We start from the raw sequence: 18771 nt of genomic DNA, 5'->3' as shown, positions 1-18771 counted from the left end.
AATTACCTAGCTTTCCTTGAAGCTACAAAATAATGAGGACTCCGCAGGAACATAAATAAATTATCCTTAAAATTGCATTTTAGTATATTTAGAAGTGTAAGAATTTTTTAAGACCGGATAGAGTATAGAATGAAAGGTTTTATATTCTGTTAGGTGCTCAGTATATACTGCTGGGGGATATCCTGGGGTTAATGACATGTATGCCGGTCAATGAATATTCATTTCTCTCTGAACTCCTCTCCAAACTTCTTCCGTACGGAACCTGGTCCAGAGAAATTCATAATCTGTAGCTTTCCAACTGTACTTTCTGTGACTGAAATAACTGGTAATATCTGGGTCAACTTCACAATAACTGGCACAAAATATAAATATAAACCATTTTTAATGCCATTTGAAATTCTTGCTTTTAAGTTTTGATTTTTATTTCCTCTTTTAAGCCCTTAATGCAGAATGATGTACATCATAGGCGGGATATAGAGCCCGCAGGATGCCGTACATATACGTCATTGCTGATATTTTTGTGGCTGTGCGATCAAAAGCGGGAGTGTGGCTGTGATTGACAGCCACACATTTAAGGCTGGACAATTAATAAAAAATTATAATTCAGCACATTATAATTCAGTGCAGATAACCACCTTGCACATTTTTTTATTTTTTTGTATTTTGCAGATAGTTGAATCCAATGGTAGAGCAGGGGGCCGTTAGGTCCCTACTCTACCATTCACTATGTAACGCTGGCCGCTAACGGCTCGGCACAGACAGACGCAATTTAAAAAAACTTTTTTTGTTTTACATTTTATTTAATCAAAGCCACAAAAACATATACTTATTATATATCCTCATATTCTTGTTCTCTATTTATGTCCTCTAATTAGAATGGTGAACGGCATCAAAAAAATGCAAAAAATAATTCGCTTTTTTTTATACATTCCCCATACTAAATTAAACTCTACCTTATATTTACCCGAAAGTGATACCTAAACAAATAAAGGGGTTGTCAAGTCCCAAAAAATTGTTGTCCTATCCTCAGGATAGACCATCCTTATTTAATCAGTCGGGGTCCGACTCCCGAAACCCCTGCCGATCAGCTGTTTTGAAGGGGCCGCAGCACTCCTACGAGCACTGTTTTCCCCGTCATTTACTTTACTTCTGACACTGTGAATCGCCGGACACACTTGTTGCTGCAATTAACAGTATTACAGCCTTCTCCCATTCACTTCAATGGAGGAAGGCTGTGATACTGTGAACCACCGCTACCAGTGTCGGAGATTCACAGTATGAGCAGTAAAGGAAATGAAGGGGGAAGTAGCACTCGTATAAGTGCTGCGGCCCCTTTAAAACAGCTGATCGGCAGGTGTGCCAGGAGTCGGACCCATCAGATCTTGATTGCCTATCCTGATAGGTATTTCTCAAAACGCCAGCCTGTATGTCGATAAAATCCTCAGACCCTTTGTCACAGCACTTCCATCGCATGTGAAAGACACGAGTGATGTGCTGAGAAAACTGGAGGGGATACTATGAGAACTTAATGTCCTCCTTGCTAGCCTTGATGTTGAGGCGCTCTACAGCCCTATTACCCACCAACTGGGGCGTAGGGCTGTGGAGTACTTCCTTCAAGGCAGGGGTACCCAATTTCATGTCCATAATAGGTTTGTCATCAAGCTGTTGTGGTTTGTTTGAACACAATTTCTTCACGTTGGACACCAAAATCTCCCACTAGCTCAGAGGAGTGGCCATGTGAATCCCATGTGCCCCTACTCATGCCAACCTGTTTTTGGGCTGGTGGGAGAAAGAAGTGGTTTTTGGTGAGCCTATGGATAAATGAGCATCTTCGCTAGTGCTATGGCTCAGATTCATAGATGATGTGTTGGTTCTGTTGTCTGGAACTCAGAACAAATTCAAAGAATTTGTCTCGGCCCTTAATGTTAATGATCTTGGTCTGTCACTTACGTCTGAGATCATGGAGAGTGACATCACATTCCTCGACATCAGTATGCATAAACCGGATCTAGGATATATTCAAACTGACGTGTTTAGGAAAGATACAGCAACTAATAACTTGCTCCATTGGAACAGCTGGCATCCGAGAGCCCTAAAAAAAAAAAAGGCATACCTAAAGTCCAATACATCAGAGCCAAAACAAAACTGTTCAACGATGTCTGAGTTTAAAAGGTCAACATTGAATCTAAGGGACAGGTTTGAACGAAGAGGGTACCCTAAAGGAGTACGAAGAACAGCCTATCAGCATGTTCTCGAATCAAACAGACTCCTTTTTGGATCCCAAAGAACAACCCCCAATTGAGGAAAAGTTTAGGGACATATGACGCTGCACATGATGATGTCCGGAGGAACCTAGAAACCTACTGGGGGATCTGGAAAGCAGACCCAGATATAGGGGATCTGGTGGGGGACAGTCCCGCTATTACATTCAGGAGGTGACGGAACATCAAGGACAGGGTAGCACATAGTCATTTGGATTGTGGAGGCAAGACCACCTGGCTAACAACTACTGTTAAGGATACGTTTCAGTGTGGCAGCTGTAGGGCATGTAGTTCGATTTGGAAAAGTAAAACCTTTAGCGGCAATACCACCAGTGAGATTTTTTTGCATCAGATCTTTCATAAATTGCAAGACCCAGGAAGTGGTATATCTTATCACCTGTCATTGCAATATGTGGGTAAAACCAAGAGGGAATTCAGAAGCAGAATCGGAGATCACATATGTGATATTAGTAGAAGAGCAGATACCCCGATTTCCAGATGTGTTTAGAAATGTCACCAAGGTGACTCTACGGTATTAAGATTTCAGGGGAAGGAACTTGTGAGGCCCCCGGTTAGTCCTCTTGCACACGACCGTGTGGTGTGCACGGCCGTGATTTGCGGCTCGGACGGCCGCAGTGTGTCACCCGTGGGCCGCCCGCAAATCGCGGGCCGTGCACATGGCCATGTGCATTCATGTCAATGTGCCTAGACCGCAAAATACGTCCGTAATAAGACAAGTCCTATCTTTTTGCGGTCCAGGCTTTTGGGCAATGCACGGATCGTGGAAACCACGGTCGTGTGCATGGGCCCATAGAAATGAATTCATCCACAGATTTGCGGGTGAATTGCGGCCGCAAAAACACGTTCCTGTGCATTGGGCCTTGGAGGGGGAATTGGGATAGGAGGATTTTGCAAAAGGAGGCCCAGTGGATTTTCAGGATGCAAACCATCAAACCAATATTTATTCGTGGTAAACACCAAAATTTAGAGAAAATTTGCAAAAATTTGCATTTTTCAAAATGTTAATGTATCTGCTTATAAAACAAATAGTAATACCACACAAAATAGTCACTAACATTTCCCATATGTCTACTTTATGTTTGCATCGTTTTTTGAACGTCCTTTTATTTTTCTAGGATGTTACAAGGCTTAGAACTTTAGCAGAAATTTCTCACATTTTCAAGAAAATTTCAGAAGACTATTTTTACAGGGACTAGATTAGTTATGAAGTGGTTTTGAGGGCCTTCTATATTAGAATCCCCCAATAAATCACCCCATTTTAAAAACTGCACCCCTCAAAGTATTCAAAACAGCATTCAGAAAGTTTCTTAACCCTTTAGGCGTTTCACAGGAAATAAAGCAAAGTAGAGGGGAAATTTACAAATTTCATTTTTCTTTTTTTTTCCAAAATTCATTTGTAATAAAAAAAAATCTGTAACACAGAAGGTTTTACCAGAGAAACGCAACTCAATATTCATTGCCCAGGTCCTGCAGTTTTTAGGAATATCCCACATGTGGCCCTAGTGGCCTAATGGACCGAAACGCCGGCATCAGAAGCAAAAGAGCACCTACAGGATTTTGGGGCCTGCTTATGTTTAGATTATATTTTAGGCACCATGTCGAGTTTGAAGAGGTCTTGTGGTGCCAAAACAGTGGAAACCCCCCAAAAGTGACCCCATTTTGGAAACTAGACCCCTCAAGTAATTTATCTAGGTGTATAGTTAGCATTTTGACCCCACAGGTATTTTTCTATATTTATTGGAGTTAGTCTGTGGAAATGAAAATCTACTTTTTTTTTTTTTTTTAAAAACATAGAAATTTGTAATATTTACAAGGAATAAAGAAGAAAATGCACCCCAACATTTGTAAAGCAATTTCTCCCGATTACGGAAATACCCCATATGTGGTAATAAACTGCTGTTTGGACCCACGACAGCGCTCAGAATGCAGGGAACGCCATTTGGATTTTGGAGCGCAGATTTTGCTGGATTGGTTTTTAGTGCCATGTCGCGATTGCAACGCCCTGGAGGGAACAAAACAGTGGAAACACCCCAAAAGTGACCCCATTTGGGAAACTACACCCCTCAAGGAATTTTTCTAGGGGTATAGTAAGCATTTATACCACACAGGTTTTTTGCAGAATTTAGTAGAATTAGGTTGTGAAAATGAACATAAACATTTTTGTCCATTAAAATGTTGCATTTTCTTCATTTTCACAAAGGATGAAGGAGAAAAAGTCGCCCTAAATTTGTAACGCAATCTCTCCCGAGTATGACAATACCCCACATGTGGTGGTAATTAAATTTTTTAATAGAAATTAATTAACCTTTGCAGGACTGATCCTTTTTTGCTTTTCCATTTTAGTTTTTCACTCCCCGCCTTCCAAATGCTATAACTTTTTTATTTTTCCATGAATTGAGCGGTGTGAGGGCTTATTTTTGGCAGGACGAGATGTAGTTTTTATTGGTACCATTTTTTGGTACATGCAACTTTTTGATCACTTTTTATTACATGTTATTTAGAGCTTTGGTGACCAAAAAGCAGTGATATTGGCGTTTTAAATTCTTTATTTCTTACGGCGTTCATAATGCTCTATGAATGACAATTTTACTTTATTCTGCGGGTCGGTACTATTACGGCGATACTATTATATAGTTTTCTTTATGTTTTGCAGAGTTTGCACAATAAAATCACTTGTTTATAAAATTTATTTTCTGTCACCATATTCTGAGAGCCGTAACTTTTATTTTTCAGTCAAAAAAGCGGTGTAAGGGCTTTTTTGCGGGACGTGCTGTAGTTTTTATTGGTACTGTTTTGGGGTACATGCGACATTTTGATCACTTTTTATTCTATATTTTGGGAGGGGCGGTGACCAAAAAATAGTGATTCTGGCATAGTTTTTAGTTTGCTTTTTTTGCGGCGTTCACAGTGTGGTAAAAATAACATTATTGTTTTATAGATTGGGTCGTTACGAACGCGGTGATACCAAATATGTGTACTGGTTTTTTTTGTTTTTTTTTTTTAACATCCCTTTTTTCCTATAATAAGAGACTTATTTTAGGAAAAAAAAGTATTTTATTTTTACACTTTTGTAAAACATTTTTATTAGCATTTTTTACTTCTTTACTTTTTACACTTTCTTTTTTTACCTGCAGCTCTGATCGCTGCTAGAATACATTACACTACCTAGGTAGTGTAATGTATTCCAACTGTCAGAGTGACGTCACAGTCACTCCGACAGTCTACGAGGACCAGCCAGAGGTCCATACATGGCAGACCTGGAGGCCGTTGTCTGGCCCCCGGGTGCCATCACAAGCATCAGCAGACCCCACAATTGCATGGGGGCTGCTGATGTGCTACAAACCCCCCACATGCGGAGATCGCAATCGAGCTCCGGATTTAACGGGTTAATTGCTGAAATCAGCGGCAATGAGCCGCTGATCGGCAACAGTGGAATGTCAGCTGTCAGGCTTCCCGATGCACACTGTCACCGACAGTGTGCATCGTTAAGCGGCAGTGACATCCTGTCACTCTGACAGGAAGTCTATCAGGAGGCTGGTCCTGATAGGCTTCCGTACATGGCAGACATGGAGGCCATTACTTGGCCTCCGGTCACCATGCTAGCCATCTGCAAACCTCACGATTTCATTGTGAGGTCTGCCGATGTGCTAGAAACCCCTAAATTGCGGCGATTGCAATAGATCACCGCAATTAAGGGGTTTAATTGCCAAAATCAGCAGAAATAAGCCGCTGATCAGCATACAGTGGAGTGTCAGCTGTCAGGGACAGCTGGCCTCCCGGTGCACACTATCGCCGACCGTGTGCATCGGAAGCTGCACAGTAACTGTACGTCCCCGTGCGCTAAGACACTGGTTACCCGGACGTACAGTTGCGTTGTGGTGCGCCTAGGGGTTAAATGTTCATACAGGCAGTGAATAACCTATCCTGATAGGCCATCAAATTTTTTTGGGCCTGGACAACTTCTTTAATAGATTTGAAGCCTTAAAAATAAAAGGAATAAAATAAAACTAATTTGATGAGGTAAAAACAAAAAGATTCTCTTGGTCCTTTAACCCCTTCCCGCTCCTTGACTTAGGGCTTATTCAGACGAACGTGATATACGTCCGTGCAATGCGTGTGATTTTCACGCGCTTCGCACAGACCTATATTAGTCTATGGGGCAGTGCAGACTGTCAGTGATTTTTGCGCAGCGCGAGTCCGCTGCGTAAAACTCACGACATGTCCGTTCTTTGTGCGTATTTCGCGCATCACGCACCCATTGAAGTCAATGGGTGCGTGAAAATCACGCGCACCACACGGAAGCACTTCCGTGGGACGCGCGTGATTCGCGCAACAGCAGTAAAACTATGAATGTAAACAGAAAAGCACCACGCGCATCATACGGGGCTGACACACGGAGCTGTTAAGTGCCTTTTGCTGTCTTGTACAGCAGTTGCCGCAGCTCCTTCAGCGGGGACAGATCGCGGTATCCCCGCTGATTAACCTCTTAGAAGCTGCGTTCAATAGCGATCGCGGCTTCTTAGGGGTTAAACCACCATCGACGTCCCGCTACATGATAGCGGACGCCGATGGCTGCGATGGTAACCAGAGGCCTAGCAATGGCCTCGGGCTATGCCATCTACGGAAGCCTAGTGGGTCCTGTCAAAGTTAGGACCCACTATGCTTACTGTCAGCGAGTAGCTGACTGCTCTAATACACTGCACTATGCATGTAGTGCAGTGTATTAGAATTGCGATCAAGACCTCTTCAAACCAGACATGGTGCCTAAAAAAAAGGAGGCCCCAAAATCCCCTAGGTGCTCCTTTGCTTCTGAAGCCTGTGCTTCAGTCCATTATCGCACTAGGGCCACATGTGGGATATTACTAAAAGCTGCAGAATCTGGGCAATAAATATTGAGTTGCCTTTCTTTGGTAAAAACTTCTGTTCAACAAGAAAAAATTGCATAAAAAGTTTTTTCTGACACCTCTACTTTGCTTTAATTCCTGTGAAACGCCTAAATGGTTAAGAAACGTTCTAAATGCTGGTTTGAATACTTTGAGGGGTCCAGTTTTTAAAATAGGGTGTTTATGGGGGCTTATAATATAGAAGGCGCTCAAAGCCACTTCAGACCTGAACTGCTACCTAAAAAAAAAGAGGCTTTTGAAATTCACTTCAAAATATGAGAAATTGCTGCTTATGTTCTAAGCCTTGTATCATTTTTACTGCCTGAAGATAGAACGATTAAAATTGATTTATTAAATTGTTTCATTAAACTGAGCCATCTTAGCCCTAAGTAACAATGTAAACAGGCTCAGATAAGGTGGTCAGTAATAAGGAGAGGTGTGCTGATGTGATAGTATAGTTGCAAACACCAAGCACCAAGCACTTATTTATGTGGCACTGAAACGCGTTGGATTGTCTGTTAGTCAGTGAGGTGTGTCAGTAGAATATATCGTGAGGGGTGAGGAGGTGCTTGGTGTTTGCAACTATACTATCACATCAGCACACCTCTCCTTATTACTGTCCACCTTATCTGAGCCTGTTTACATTCTTACTTAGGGCTAAGATGGCTCATTTTAATGAAACAATTTAATAAATCAATTTTAATCGTTCTATCTTCAGGCAGTAAAATTGTTAATTTACGGAACGGAATACTCTATCAGTGTGCGTATTCAACAAGCCTTGTATCATCCTAGAAAAATAAAATAATGTTCAACAAATGATGCCAACAATAGTAGACATGGGAAATGTGAACTAGTAACTATTGTATGTGATATTACTATCTGTCTTACAAGCAGATACATTTAAATTCAGAAAAATGCTAATTTTTTCTAAATTTTTCAATTTTCACAAGTAAGCGCTGAATATATTGACCAAATTTTACCACTAACCTAAAGCCCAATGTCTCACGAGAAAACAGTCTCCGAATCGCTTGGATAGGTATAAGCATTCCGGAGTTATTACCACATAAAGTGACACATGTCAGATTTGAAAAATGGGCTCTGAGCCTTAAAGAGGCTCTGTCACCACATTATAAGTGCCCTATCTCCTATATAAGGAGATCGGCGCTGTAATGTTGGTGACCGTAATTCTTTTTATTTAGAAAAACTATCTATTTTAAACCGCTTTATGAGTGATTTTTAGCTTTATGCTAATGAGTTGCTTAATGCCCAAGTGGGCTTGTTTTACTTTAGACCAACTGGGCGTTGTACAGAGGAGTGTATGACGCTGACCAATCAGTGACCAATCAGCGTCATACACTTCTCTCCATTCATTTAAACTGCACTAGCAATATAGTTATATCACTATGTGCAGCTACATACACACACTATAACGTTACTGCAGTGTCCTGATAATGAATATACATCACTACCAGGTAGGATGTGATGTTTATTCATACATACGCCAGTCTTAGTCTGTAGCCCCCAGGAGTAAGAGGCGACTAATTTATTAAGAAGTACACACCTTTTAATTTGTCGCATCTTATGCTGTACGTTCGCCGGAAAGTGGAATCTACACTATCTACAAGCTGGCATAGTTTTCCGCTCTAATTGACAACAGAAAGTGGTGTAAAATATAGTAAATTTTTCGGGCCACGAATGGCCCCGTCCCCTCACACTAAGCTACACCCACTTTTTGAAAACTCCAAAAAGTTGCACGTTATTGCTCAAATATAGCGAGCACCATAATTTGTGACTTTTTAACGCCAGAAAACTGGCGTAAAGCAGTCCTTAAACTCCTCTATAAATATTTAATATGAATACCATCAGGGTTGTATTTTTTATTTTTTTTAAATACATAGTTATATTTTTAACAAATAATACTCCGTTACTGGGAGTAAAATTTTGGGGTTGGTAAAGCAAGTAAAATGTAAATACAGTACAATATTCCTCCCCCTGAAGCATTAGTCACTCTGATAACTATAATATATGATGTGGTCTAATAGGGCAAATGACAGGGGTTGTCCCTTATGAGACAACCCTTGCTTAGAATCGGCGTATGCAGCCGTCACACCAGGCAAAACAAGGGTTGGTTGACCCCCATTCTCAAAATAGGTGTGGGTCCCAGAGCTGGAATCCGCATCTATCAGACATTTATGGCATATCCTGTGTATGTGCCAAAAATGGCTAAGTTGGGAATTCTACTTTAACCCATTAGTGACCGCCCATTAGTGTTTTTACGGCGGCCACTAACTGACTTTATTCCGATGCAATTGCCTTTTTTACGGCGCTGCATTGGAATAAATAAATGGGAGCAGCCCTGCTCGAACAGACGAAATCGAAAAAGTATCGATCTCGCCCGTTTAACCCCTCAGATGCGGCGCTCAATAGCGAGCGCCACATCTGAGTGGTTTTGGAGGGAGAGGGCCTCCTCTCACCCCACCGGCACCCCGCGATAAGACAGCAGGGTGCTGGTGTCTTCTATGGCAGTCGGGAACCTAATAAAGGCCCCCAGGTCTGCCTCTAATTAATGCCTGCGTGGCCTAGCAGATGACTGTCCATTTTACACGGACAGGCAAGTAATACACTGCAATGCAGAAGTATTGCAATGTATTATAAAAGCGATCGCACAGTAAAGTCCCCTAGTGGGACTAGTAAAAAAAAAATTATAAAAAAATAAAAAGTTTAAGAAAGTTAATAATAAATAAATAAAAATCCAAAGTAAAAAAAAAAATGAAAAAAAAACACTTTTCCCTTACAAAATGCTTTATTAAAAAAAAAAAAAGTTACACCTGTGATATCGCTGCGTTTGTAACAACCTCAACACTAAAGATATTATGTTATTTAACCCACTCAGCGAACGTCGTAAAAAAATAAAATAAATAACAATGCAAGAATTGCTGTTTTCTGTGAATCCTTCCTTAAAAAATAAAAAGTGATCAAAAAGTCGCATGCACTCCAAAATGGTACCAATAAAAACTACAATTCGTCCCGCAAAAAAAAAAAGAAGCCCTCATACAACTGCATCCACCGAAAAATAACGTTTTGGCTCTTCAGATATGGAGACCTAAAACCAAATAATTTTGAAAGTGTTTTTACTTTATAAATGTAGTAAAACATACAAAATCTATATAAATTTGGTATTGTTACAATCTTAACAACCCGCGGAATAAAGTTATTGTGTTTATACTACACGGTAAATGGCGTAAATTTAGGAAGCAAAAAAAAGTGGCGAAATTGCTGTATTTATTTTTTTTTATTCCCACTCCAAAAAAAAGTAAATAAAAGTTAATCAATAAATTAAATGTACCCCAAAATGGGGCTATTAAAAAATACTTGTTCCCATAAAACAAGACCTTACACAGCGAAGTCAACGCAAAAATAAAAAAGTTATATCTCTTTGAATGAGACGCTGAAAAAACGTAAAAAATAGCTTGGCCACTAAGGGGTTAAAGCTTTTTCCCCGGTCATAATTTCAAAGTTTCCTGGATAGGTGTAAATTAGGGTACACTATTGATACTTTGAAAATTGGAGCCTATTTCGTAAATGTTTTCTCCCAGGATTTGATCTGAATTAAAGTGAATAGAGCTTGTGTTGCTAGCTCCTGGGCTGTCATGTGAGCATTTCTACCTCTGTAGGAATGCCTTCATTTTTCCCACTGATTCATGTAGACAGAAAAGGCAGGGAGGTGTGACTATCACAGGAACATACACGTGATGGACAGAAATGGAGAGTGGGTGGAAGGAGGAGCGAGCAGAGAAATTTCTTATGTGCAGTCAAGACAAAATTGGGAACTCTCCGTTGCTTTAAAAACTGGTTGATCATTTGGGCAACTTCATTTTCCCAGTAGTTGCAGGAAGAGCAGCTGTAGCGCATAAACCATGAAATGGCAAAAGGTTCCTCATGTTATTCTGTTAATGAAAACATTTCACTGTGATTTTCTGTATCTCCATTGATTTTCATGGGATTTTTCTAATGGCAAATGGCATCAGTTGGTGTCAGGCTCCTTGTATTTTTAATGGTCACAATACTGTACTCTGCTATGCAATTATAACCTATATAAAAAAACAAAAAGAATCTAAGAATTATATTCCCAAGTCAGTAGAATCCCTTCTGCTATTCTCCCGTTTCAATCCTTTGAATGTAGCCTATAGGATCCAAATTTAAACGACCGTGAAAACAAATGGCCATAAAAACTGATCAATGGTCAGTTTTTTACGGCAGTTTTGCATCAGTATGTTTCCAAATTTTCATCCATTTCCAGTCAGTCTGTCCGTTTTTAATGGTCATTTGCCATCAGTTTTTCATGGCCGTTAAAAAAACTGATGGATTTTTTTGTCAGGGTTTTTTTGACCCAACCCCCTGAAAACACCACACTGCCCCTGTAGATAGTGCCCACATATAAAGTGTGATAGTTCCCATATAGTGCCACAATGCCCATGTAGATAGTGCCACGCACACCTTGAAGATAGCGCTCTGTCCAGGGATTCTGCTCTTGGAGGAGCCTCCGGCGTCACTGTCCATACTTGGGCATTGACCTCAGGGGCTCCCTCTAGGAGCGGAATTCACGGTGAGAGTGTTGCCGGGGATTCCAGTATCTCAAAGCCCCTAATGTCACTGTCCATATATGGACAGTGACGTCAAGATCTTCCCTGGGCTCAGCGCTTAAATTAGCGCAGTGCCGGGAGTCCTCTTGTGAGGGTCAAGATCCGTTTTTATCAGCCTTCACAAGAATTGATTTCTGTAAAACAGCCGTTAAAAACTGATCCATTCAGTTCTATGGGTCTGTCTGAACGTGGAAACAGCCAAAAATAGGACAGGTCCTATTTTTTGTCGGCCGGTATTCACGAGCCGTTAAAAAAAATAAAAAATGGACGCGTGAATACATCTGTAGAACTACATTGTTATGAAAACGGCCTTTTGATGGCCATCACACGGTCATTTTTCCCTGTCGTGTAAATCTGAACAGAGCCTAAATTTTAGTATTTTAGCATAGTTGAACAGCCAGGTAAAGTAATTTTTTCTTTTTTTTTTTCTTTCCATTTCTATTACAGATTTTTGTTCTATTATTACCATAGTGGACCAATCCAATGTCAAGCTGAAGTGTATGCTTTTCAGTGGAAATCAAGATGCACTTCCACGAATTTATAAAATTGGGGATATTGTTCGATTTCACAGAATAAAGGTATGCTTTTTTAGGCGGTTACTCCATTATTTTTTATTTTTTTTAACGCCCAAGAAGTTTTTCCCTAGGTGAAGCACCCATGTTTGCAGAATCTGGACCGGATCTATATTAGACAGTAGTACCCCTTCTCGATACTGTCTCTTCTATATAATCGAAAACAGAATTACAGTACGGGACAGTATTTCTACGGGGAGGCAGGGACTCCTATAGCATCATAGTGAACTGTGTTCGGTCTGGGAAATTCTGCCAAAGTACGGACCGTATTTCACGGACCGAATACGCCCGTGTGAAACTGGCCTAAATGGTTTTTGTCCTCTGAGGGATCTAAAAAGTCGCAGGGGAAACACTTTGGGATGCAAAATTCAGGAATGAGACACAAAAGTTTCATTAAAGGGGTTTACTGGCAGTTTAAAAATTACCTTGACAGATGGAAATGTAGTAATATAAAATAACCAATTCTCTCCTGCTAAATCCCCATCACACCAGCGCCAATGCTCCGGTGGTCCACGCCGGTCTTTGTTACTTTTCTGCAGCGATGACAAGTAGTACATTCATGTGACCGCTGCAGTCAAACACTGGCCTCAGTGATGATTGCAGCGGACATATGGATGCACGTGACATCATGACTCCAGGACAAGTAAACAAAGACAAGCGGGACCACCAGAGCATTGGCGCTGGTGTGATGGGGATTTAGCAGGTGAGTATTGGTTATTTTATTTATTTGATCACATTTCCTACTTTTTAAACTCCCGGAAAACCCTTTAATCAGATGTATATAGCACTCCATTTCTATTTTTGTTCTGTTTTTAATTGTCTCTTCCTCCTTGTAACAATGATCGATGCATGCGTCACAAATGAGCAGGCATTCACAGGCAGATTGTGGCGGTCAGGGTTGATTTTTTTCATGGCTGGTTTTGGTTTTGTATGTCGTTGTTTTTTGAGTACTGTCTAACTTTTAACAGCGAATACATAAAAATATATTTTATTTTTAGTACTAGCGGTCCTAATCAGTGATTTATTGCTGCCCAATCCTAATATAGAGATGATAATCTTCACTGAGCAAGTCAGTAAAATGTTGTGATTTTTTTCATATAAAATTAGATTTATATTTTTTCATCTTTTTGCTCTTAGATCCAGAAGTTTAACGATGAATATCAAGGCGTTAATAGTAGTGGTTTCTCAGCACTAGTATTTGAAGGTACTGTTGATTCTCCAGTTGTTCCAAGGACCACTAGTAAAAGTTACAACTTTACTACAGAAGACCAGAGAACTGTAGAAACTTTACGGAAGTGGCAATTGGGGCTACAAGGTATTTCTAGTTCAAGACGGAATTTATCAGATGTTCAGCCTGGGCAGTATTTCGATTTGATGTGTCAGCTTGTTGGAAAAGCAGAGCTTGATAAGGCCTCATATCTCCTTAAGGTAATTTACATATATGCACTTTATATTCACCTTTATTTATATTCTATTTATTTTTCAATATTTCACCGAAACTACAGCTTGGTTATCTCTCCCTAAATACTGTAAAATTCTTTAAATTATGGGGTATGTGGCCGGATGTCTGACTGAGCAGACGTGCTTCACTGAGCTCCCTGACTCCTTATCCTGCAAATATTACTACCATCCTGCGGATCTGAACGCCTCACAGCGGGGACAGGTGTCCACTTACCCTCCGGTGCTTGCCAGTGAGACGATATGAGGTGTGGCCCGGCATACATGGGATTGCAGTCGGGAACGGAGTGCGGCCGGGTACTTCCAGTTGGCGCGTGGTGTTGACTGAGAGGAGCTGAAGGCGCGATCGGCTAACAAGGTGCGGCCTCCTCCCCTGTGCTTTCTGCATGTGCAGTGTGGTGGCTGAGGAGCCCTGAGGACTGCATTATCGCCTGATGCAAAGGGTCTTCTTCTGGCTGTGAGGTAGGTGAGCAGCGGGGAAAAAGGGACTATCCTATACAACTCTCAACTGATTTCCATCTACCCGGATTTCTCGGTTAACATCAGAAGGCAACGTGTTCAATTTACGGAAGTCTGTAAAACTACAGCAGAAGGGATATAAATATGCCATGTTTTATCCTGCCAAACTGAGAGTGATTGACGGGCCAACATCAAAATTCTTTCTGTCCTCCACGGAGGCTCTGGAATGGGCGGAGGCTGCGTCGCATGCTTCTGGAGTAGCTTCTCCTCATTGAATGCTTATACTATGGACAAGAGTCTGTGCTGATGTTCTAAGTTTTATGGCAGGCTGCTAAGATCTGTATGCCAGTTTTTGTAATACATGCTTTGATCTTCATATATATTAGGTGGGTGGGCGTGGTTATGGCCTGATATGTGATATGTCTGCAATACTATTACCTTGCTATGGTAGTCAGGTCTGGGACTGTCCTAGTGTTGTAGGGTTTAGTCCGAGACCACTGTTCTCTGGTAGTTCTTTAGTTACAGGGTAAAGGTCTGCACTTGGCTTGTTTAGTGTCTGACAGGGGATACTATGGTTTATATAGTACTGTTCTATATGTTAATGTTGATGTCTGCTTGTGTGATTGTTGTGCTCTGGCTTTCCGTCCTTTCAGGTTTCCTGTCTGCCTGTGGTATCGGGCTGCTGTATCAACTCCAGATGCATTATGGCTTCAATTAAGATACTGAGTTGGAATGTTCGGGGGCTTCACTCTAAATTTAAGAGAGCTCATGTCTTTAATTTTGTGAAGAAGCATTCCCCACATATCATATGTTTACAGGAGACTCATTTAACCGGTCAACGGGTATTGGCTCTTAAAGAGGCTCTGTCACCACATTATAAGTACCCTATCTCCTACATAAGGAGATCTGCGCTATAATGTAGGTGACAGCAGTGTTTTTTATTTAGAAAAACTATCTATTTTTACCACTTTATGAGCGATTTTAGCTTTATGCTAATTAGTTTCTTAATGCCCAACTGGGCGTGTTTTTACTTTAGACCAAGTGGGTGTTGTACAGGGGAGTGTATGACGCTGACCAATCAGTGACCAATCAGCGTCATTCACTTCTCTCCATTTACTCAGCGCATAGGGATCCTGCGTTGTTCAACAGCTCCGTAATTTCAGACGTAAATGCAGTTATCGTGTGCACATACTCTTATACACTGCACTACATATGTAGTGCAGTGTATTAGCGCTGTCAGTTATTCACTGACCGCAAGCCTATGAGGACTCGACGCAGGCGGGTCCTCATCGGCTCCCGTACAAGACCGACTCTGACGCCATTATTTGGCCTCCGATTGCCATAGCAACCCAGCGATTGCGTTGCCGGTCGGGTTAAAATCCATCAGATGCTGCGCTCTATTGAGTGTAGCATCTGAGGGGTTAGTCTGCCAGATCGGAGAATAGCTCCGGTCCTGGAAGTTACAGGAGGGTGCCAGCTGTATAATACAGCTGTCATCCCACGGTGATGAAGCCGGCTCTGCTTCTGAGCCCGCACCATCACTGCGACGTAACTGTACTGCGGTTTGCGGGAACACCTTCCCGACAGCGCCGTATATATACGGCGGATGTCGGGAAGGGGTTAATCTGCCGCTGCCTCTCCGGTGTTGCAAGTGGTACAGGTATTTAAAGAGGCTCTGTCACCAGATTTTGCAACCCCTATCTCCTATTGCAGCAGATCGGCGCTGCAATGTAGATAAGAGTAACGTTTTTGTTTGTTTTTTAAAACAAGCATTTTTGGCCAAGTTATGACCATTTTTATATTTATGCAAATGAGGCTTTCTAAAGTACAACTGGGCGTGTATTATGTGCGTACATCGGGGCGTTTTTACTTCTTTTACTAGCTGGGCGTTGTGAATGGGAGTGTATGATGCTGACGAATCAGCATCATCCACTTCTCTTCGTTAACACCCAGCTTCTGGCAGTGCACAGACACAGCGTGTTCTCGAGAGATCACGCTGTGACGTCACTCACTTCCTGCCCCAGGTCCTGCATCGTGTCGGACGAGCGAGGACACATCGGCACCAGAGGCTACAGTTGATTCTGCAGCAGCATCAGCGTTTGCAGGTAAGCAGCTACATCGACTTACCTGCAAACGCCGATGCTGCTGCAGAATCAAATGTAGCCTCTGGTGCCGATGTGTCCTCGCTCGTCCGACACGATGCAGGACCTGGGGCAGGAAGTGAGTGACGTCACAGCGTGATCTCGTGAGGACACGCTGTGTCTGCACTGCCAGAAGGTGGGTGTTAACGAAGAGAAGTGGATGATGCTGATTCGTCAGCATCATACACTCCCATTCACAACGCCCAGCTAGTAAAAGAAGTAAAAACGCCCCGATGTACGCACATAATACACGCCCAGTTGTACTTTTGCAAGCCTCATTTGCATAAATATAAAAATGGTCATAACTTGGCCAAAAATGCTCGTTTTAAAAAACAAACAAAAACGTTACTCTTAGATCAGGACTATCCTCCCTGACACTCTTCCATTTATCCCGCCGCCTTACTATCACACAGCTAGCTGCCTCATTTTCCTGCACCTCCATGCTGCCATCCTCCAATGTATCTGCCCCAGCCTGTGCCTGCTCCGTGATCAGCAAACTCCTTTTCATATTTTTAATGGCTCTCCGTGTTGGAAGTTGCTAATTTAGATCCAGGATCTGGGCTTCCCAACAGGCAATGTGCACACATTTTGCACAGCAGTATGCACCCTCAATTGGGGTCAGTCAGACGCTGGAGGAATCTGTTACACAACCAATTCTGCACTGCGTCCTGCTTTCCGTTATAAACAGAAAGCAGAATATAGATGTGAACATAGCCTTAAAATGACAGGGTGTTAAAAGCTGGAGATCCACTTCACTTACCCCTTAATACATGGCTTATGAGCTAGCCAAAGCACTGCACTTGTGACCTCTTCTGTATCATAGTCAGTACAATAATCTTTTATAGTATTCTATATCTGACCAAGGGATTAGCAACGGAGTTCAGGTATTTTATCCCATAGATTAGTGGGGATCATTACATTTGGATTATGATCTAACCATGTTGTTCATAGAATTTTACATGACCTGTGGAAAGACAACGAGAAAGGGGAAACAAATGGTTTAATTTTAGTAATATTACTCTTGTAATTAACCCCTTGGAGACACGGCCAAGTTTAGTTTTTTCATTTGAGCTTTTCCATAGTCTCAAACCAAGAGCCATAACTTATTTCACATTTCCGTCGCCCTAGTCGTGTGAAGGTTAGTTTTTTTTTTTTTTTTACTGGTACTATTTAATGTTCTATATATTCTACTAAAAAACTTTTTAAATTATTTTGTGAGGTAAAAAAAAAAAAAAAAAAAGCAGCGATTCTGATTTATTGTTTTTTGGGTTTCTTTTGACCGGTGTTCAATGTGCGGTATAATGTTTTTGTTTTTTTGGGGGGGGCAAGCTGTACTTTACGTTGATACCGTTTTGAGGTACATATAACCTTTTTTTTACCTCATTTTATTCCATATTTTTTTTATTTATTTTTCGGAAGCGAGGTGATTGGCACACAGTGGCATTGTGAATGTTTTTTTTTTTCTATGCCATTCATTAAATAACGTGATATTTTAATAATTTAGATTTCTATAGACACGGCTGCCAATTATTTTATTTTATTGCTAACAATTGTTTGGGAAAAAGGTATTTTTGTTTTTTGTGTTTTTTTAAACTTTCACGTATTTATATTTTGTTTTTTATAATTTTTTAAAACATTTTCAACTTTTTTTTTTTTCTTTTTTAGTTCTTTTAGGAGTTTTACCATGCAATTGTTAGATCGCTCATGCAATACTTATGTATTCCAGTGTATTGCTTTTATTTACTATTAAGCCCGGTCTCTTGCAAGGCTAGATTCACTGACGTTTTTCACGTCCGAGGTGCATCCGTGCCCTGTGCGCTGCTGGATGTTGGTGGTGTCACACATCCCCCATAGACTAGAGTTTATGGAGGGATGCGTGAAGCGTGAAAAAATAGGACATGTCCTATTTTCTCACGGACCCCTCACATCGTCCGTTGAAATAACTGCCGTGTGAATGGCCACATTGAATTATATACACTACCGTTAAGTTTGGGGTCACCCAGACAATTTTGTGTTTTCCATGAAAACTCACACTTTTATATTTATCAAATGAGTTGCAAAATGACTAGAAAATATAGTTACGACATTGACAAGGTTAGAAATAATGATTTTTATTTGAAATAATAATTTTCTCCTTCAGACTTTGCTTTCGTCAAAGAATGCTCCATTTGCAGCAATTACAGCAGTGCAGACCTTTGGCATTCTAGCTGTTAATTTGCTGAGGTAATCGTGAGAAATTTCACCCCATGCTTCCAGAAGCCCCTCCCACAAGTTGGATTGGCTTGATGGGCACTTCTTGCGTACCATACGGTCAAGCTGCTCCCACAACAGCT

The 18771-nt window shown here is 41.2% G+C and overlaps 1 protein-coding gene across 2 annotated transcripts in view; it reads left to right on the top strand.

Moving 5' to 3' along the window:
• The window catches only part of POT1 (protection of telomeres 1), an 85928-nt gene that overhangs the window by 8187 nt on the left and 58970 nt on the right, over positions 1 to 18771 (top strand). For both annotated transcript variants that reach the window (XM_075857174.1, XM_075857173.1), the window contains exons 3-4: positions 12256 to 12386; positions 13518 to 13808. In XM_075857174.1, the coding sequence (XP_075713289.1) occupies positions 12256 to 12386; positions 13518 to 13808 (422 nt within the window). The remainder of the gene's footprint in view (positions 1 to 12255; positions 12387 to 13517; positions 13809 to 18771) is intronic.

This window comes from Rhinoderma darwinii, chromosome 3 (assembly GCF_050947455.1).
Source record: "Rhinoderma darwinii isolate aRhiDar2 chromosome 3, aRhiDar2.hap1, whole genome shotgun sequence".
Lineage (NCBI taxonomy): Eukaryota > Metazoa > Chordata > Amphibia > Anura > Rhinodermatidae > Rhinoderma > Rhinoderma darwinii.
This window is presented reverse-complemented; position numbering and strand designations above follow the sequence as displayed.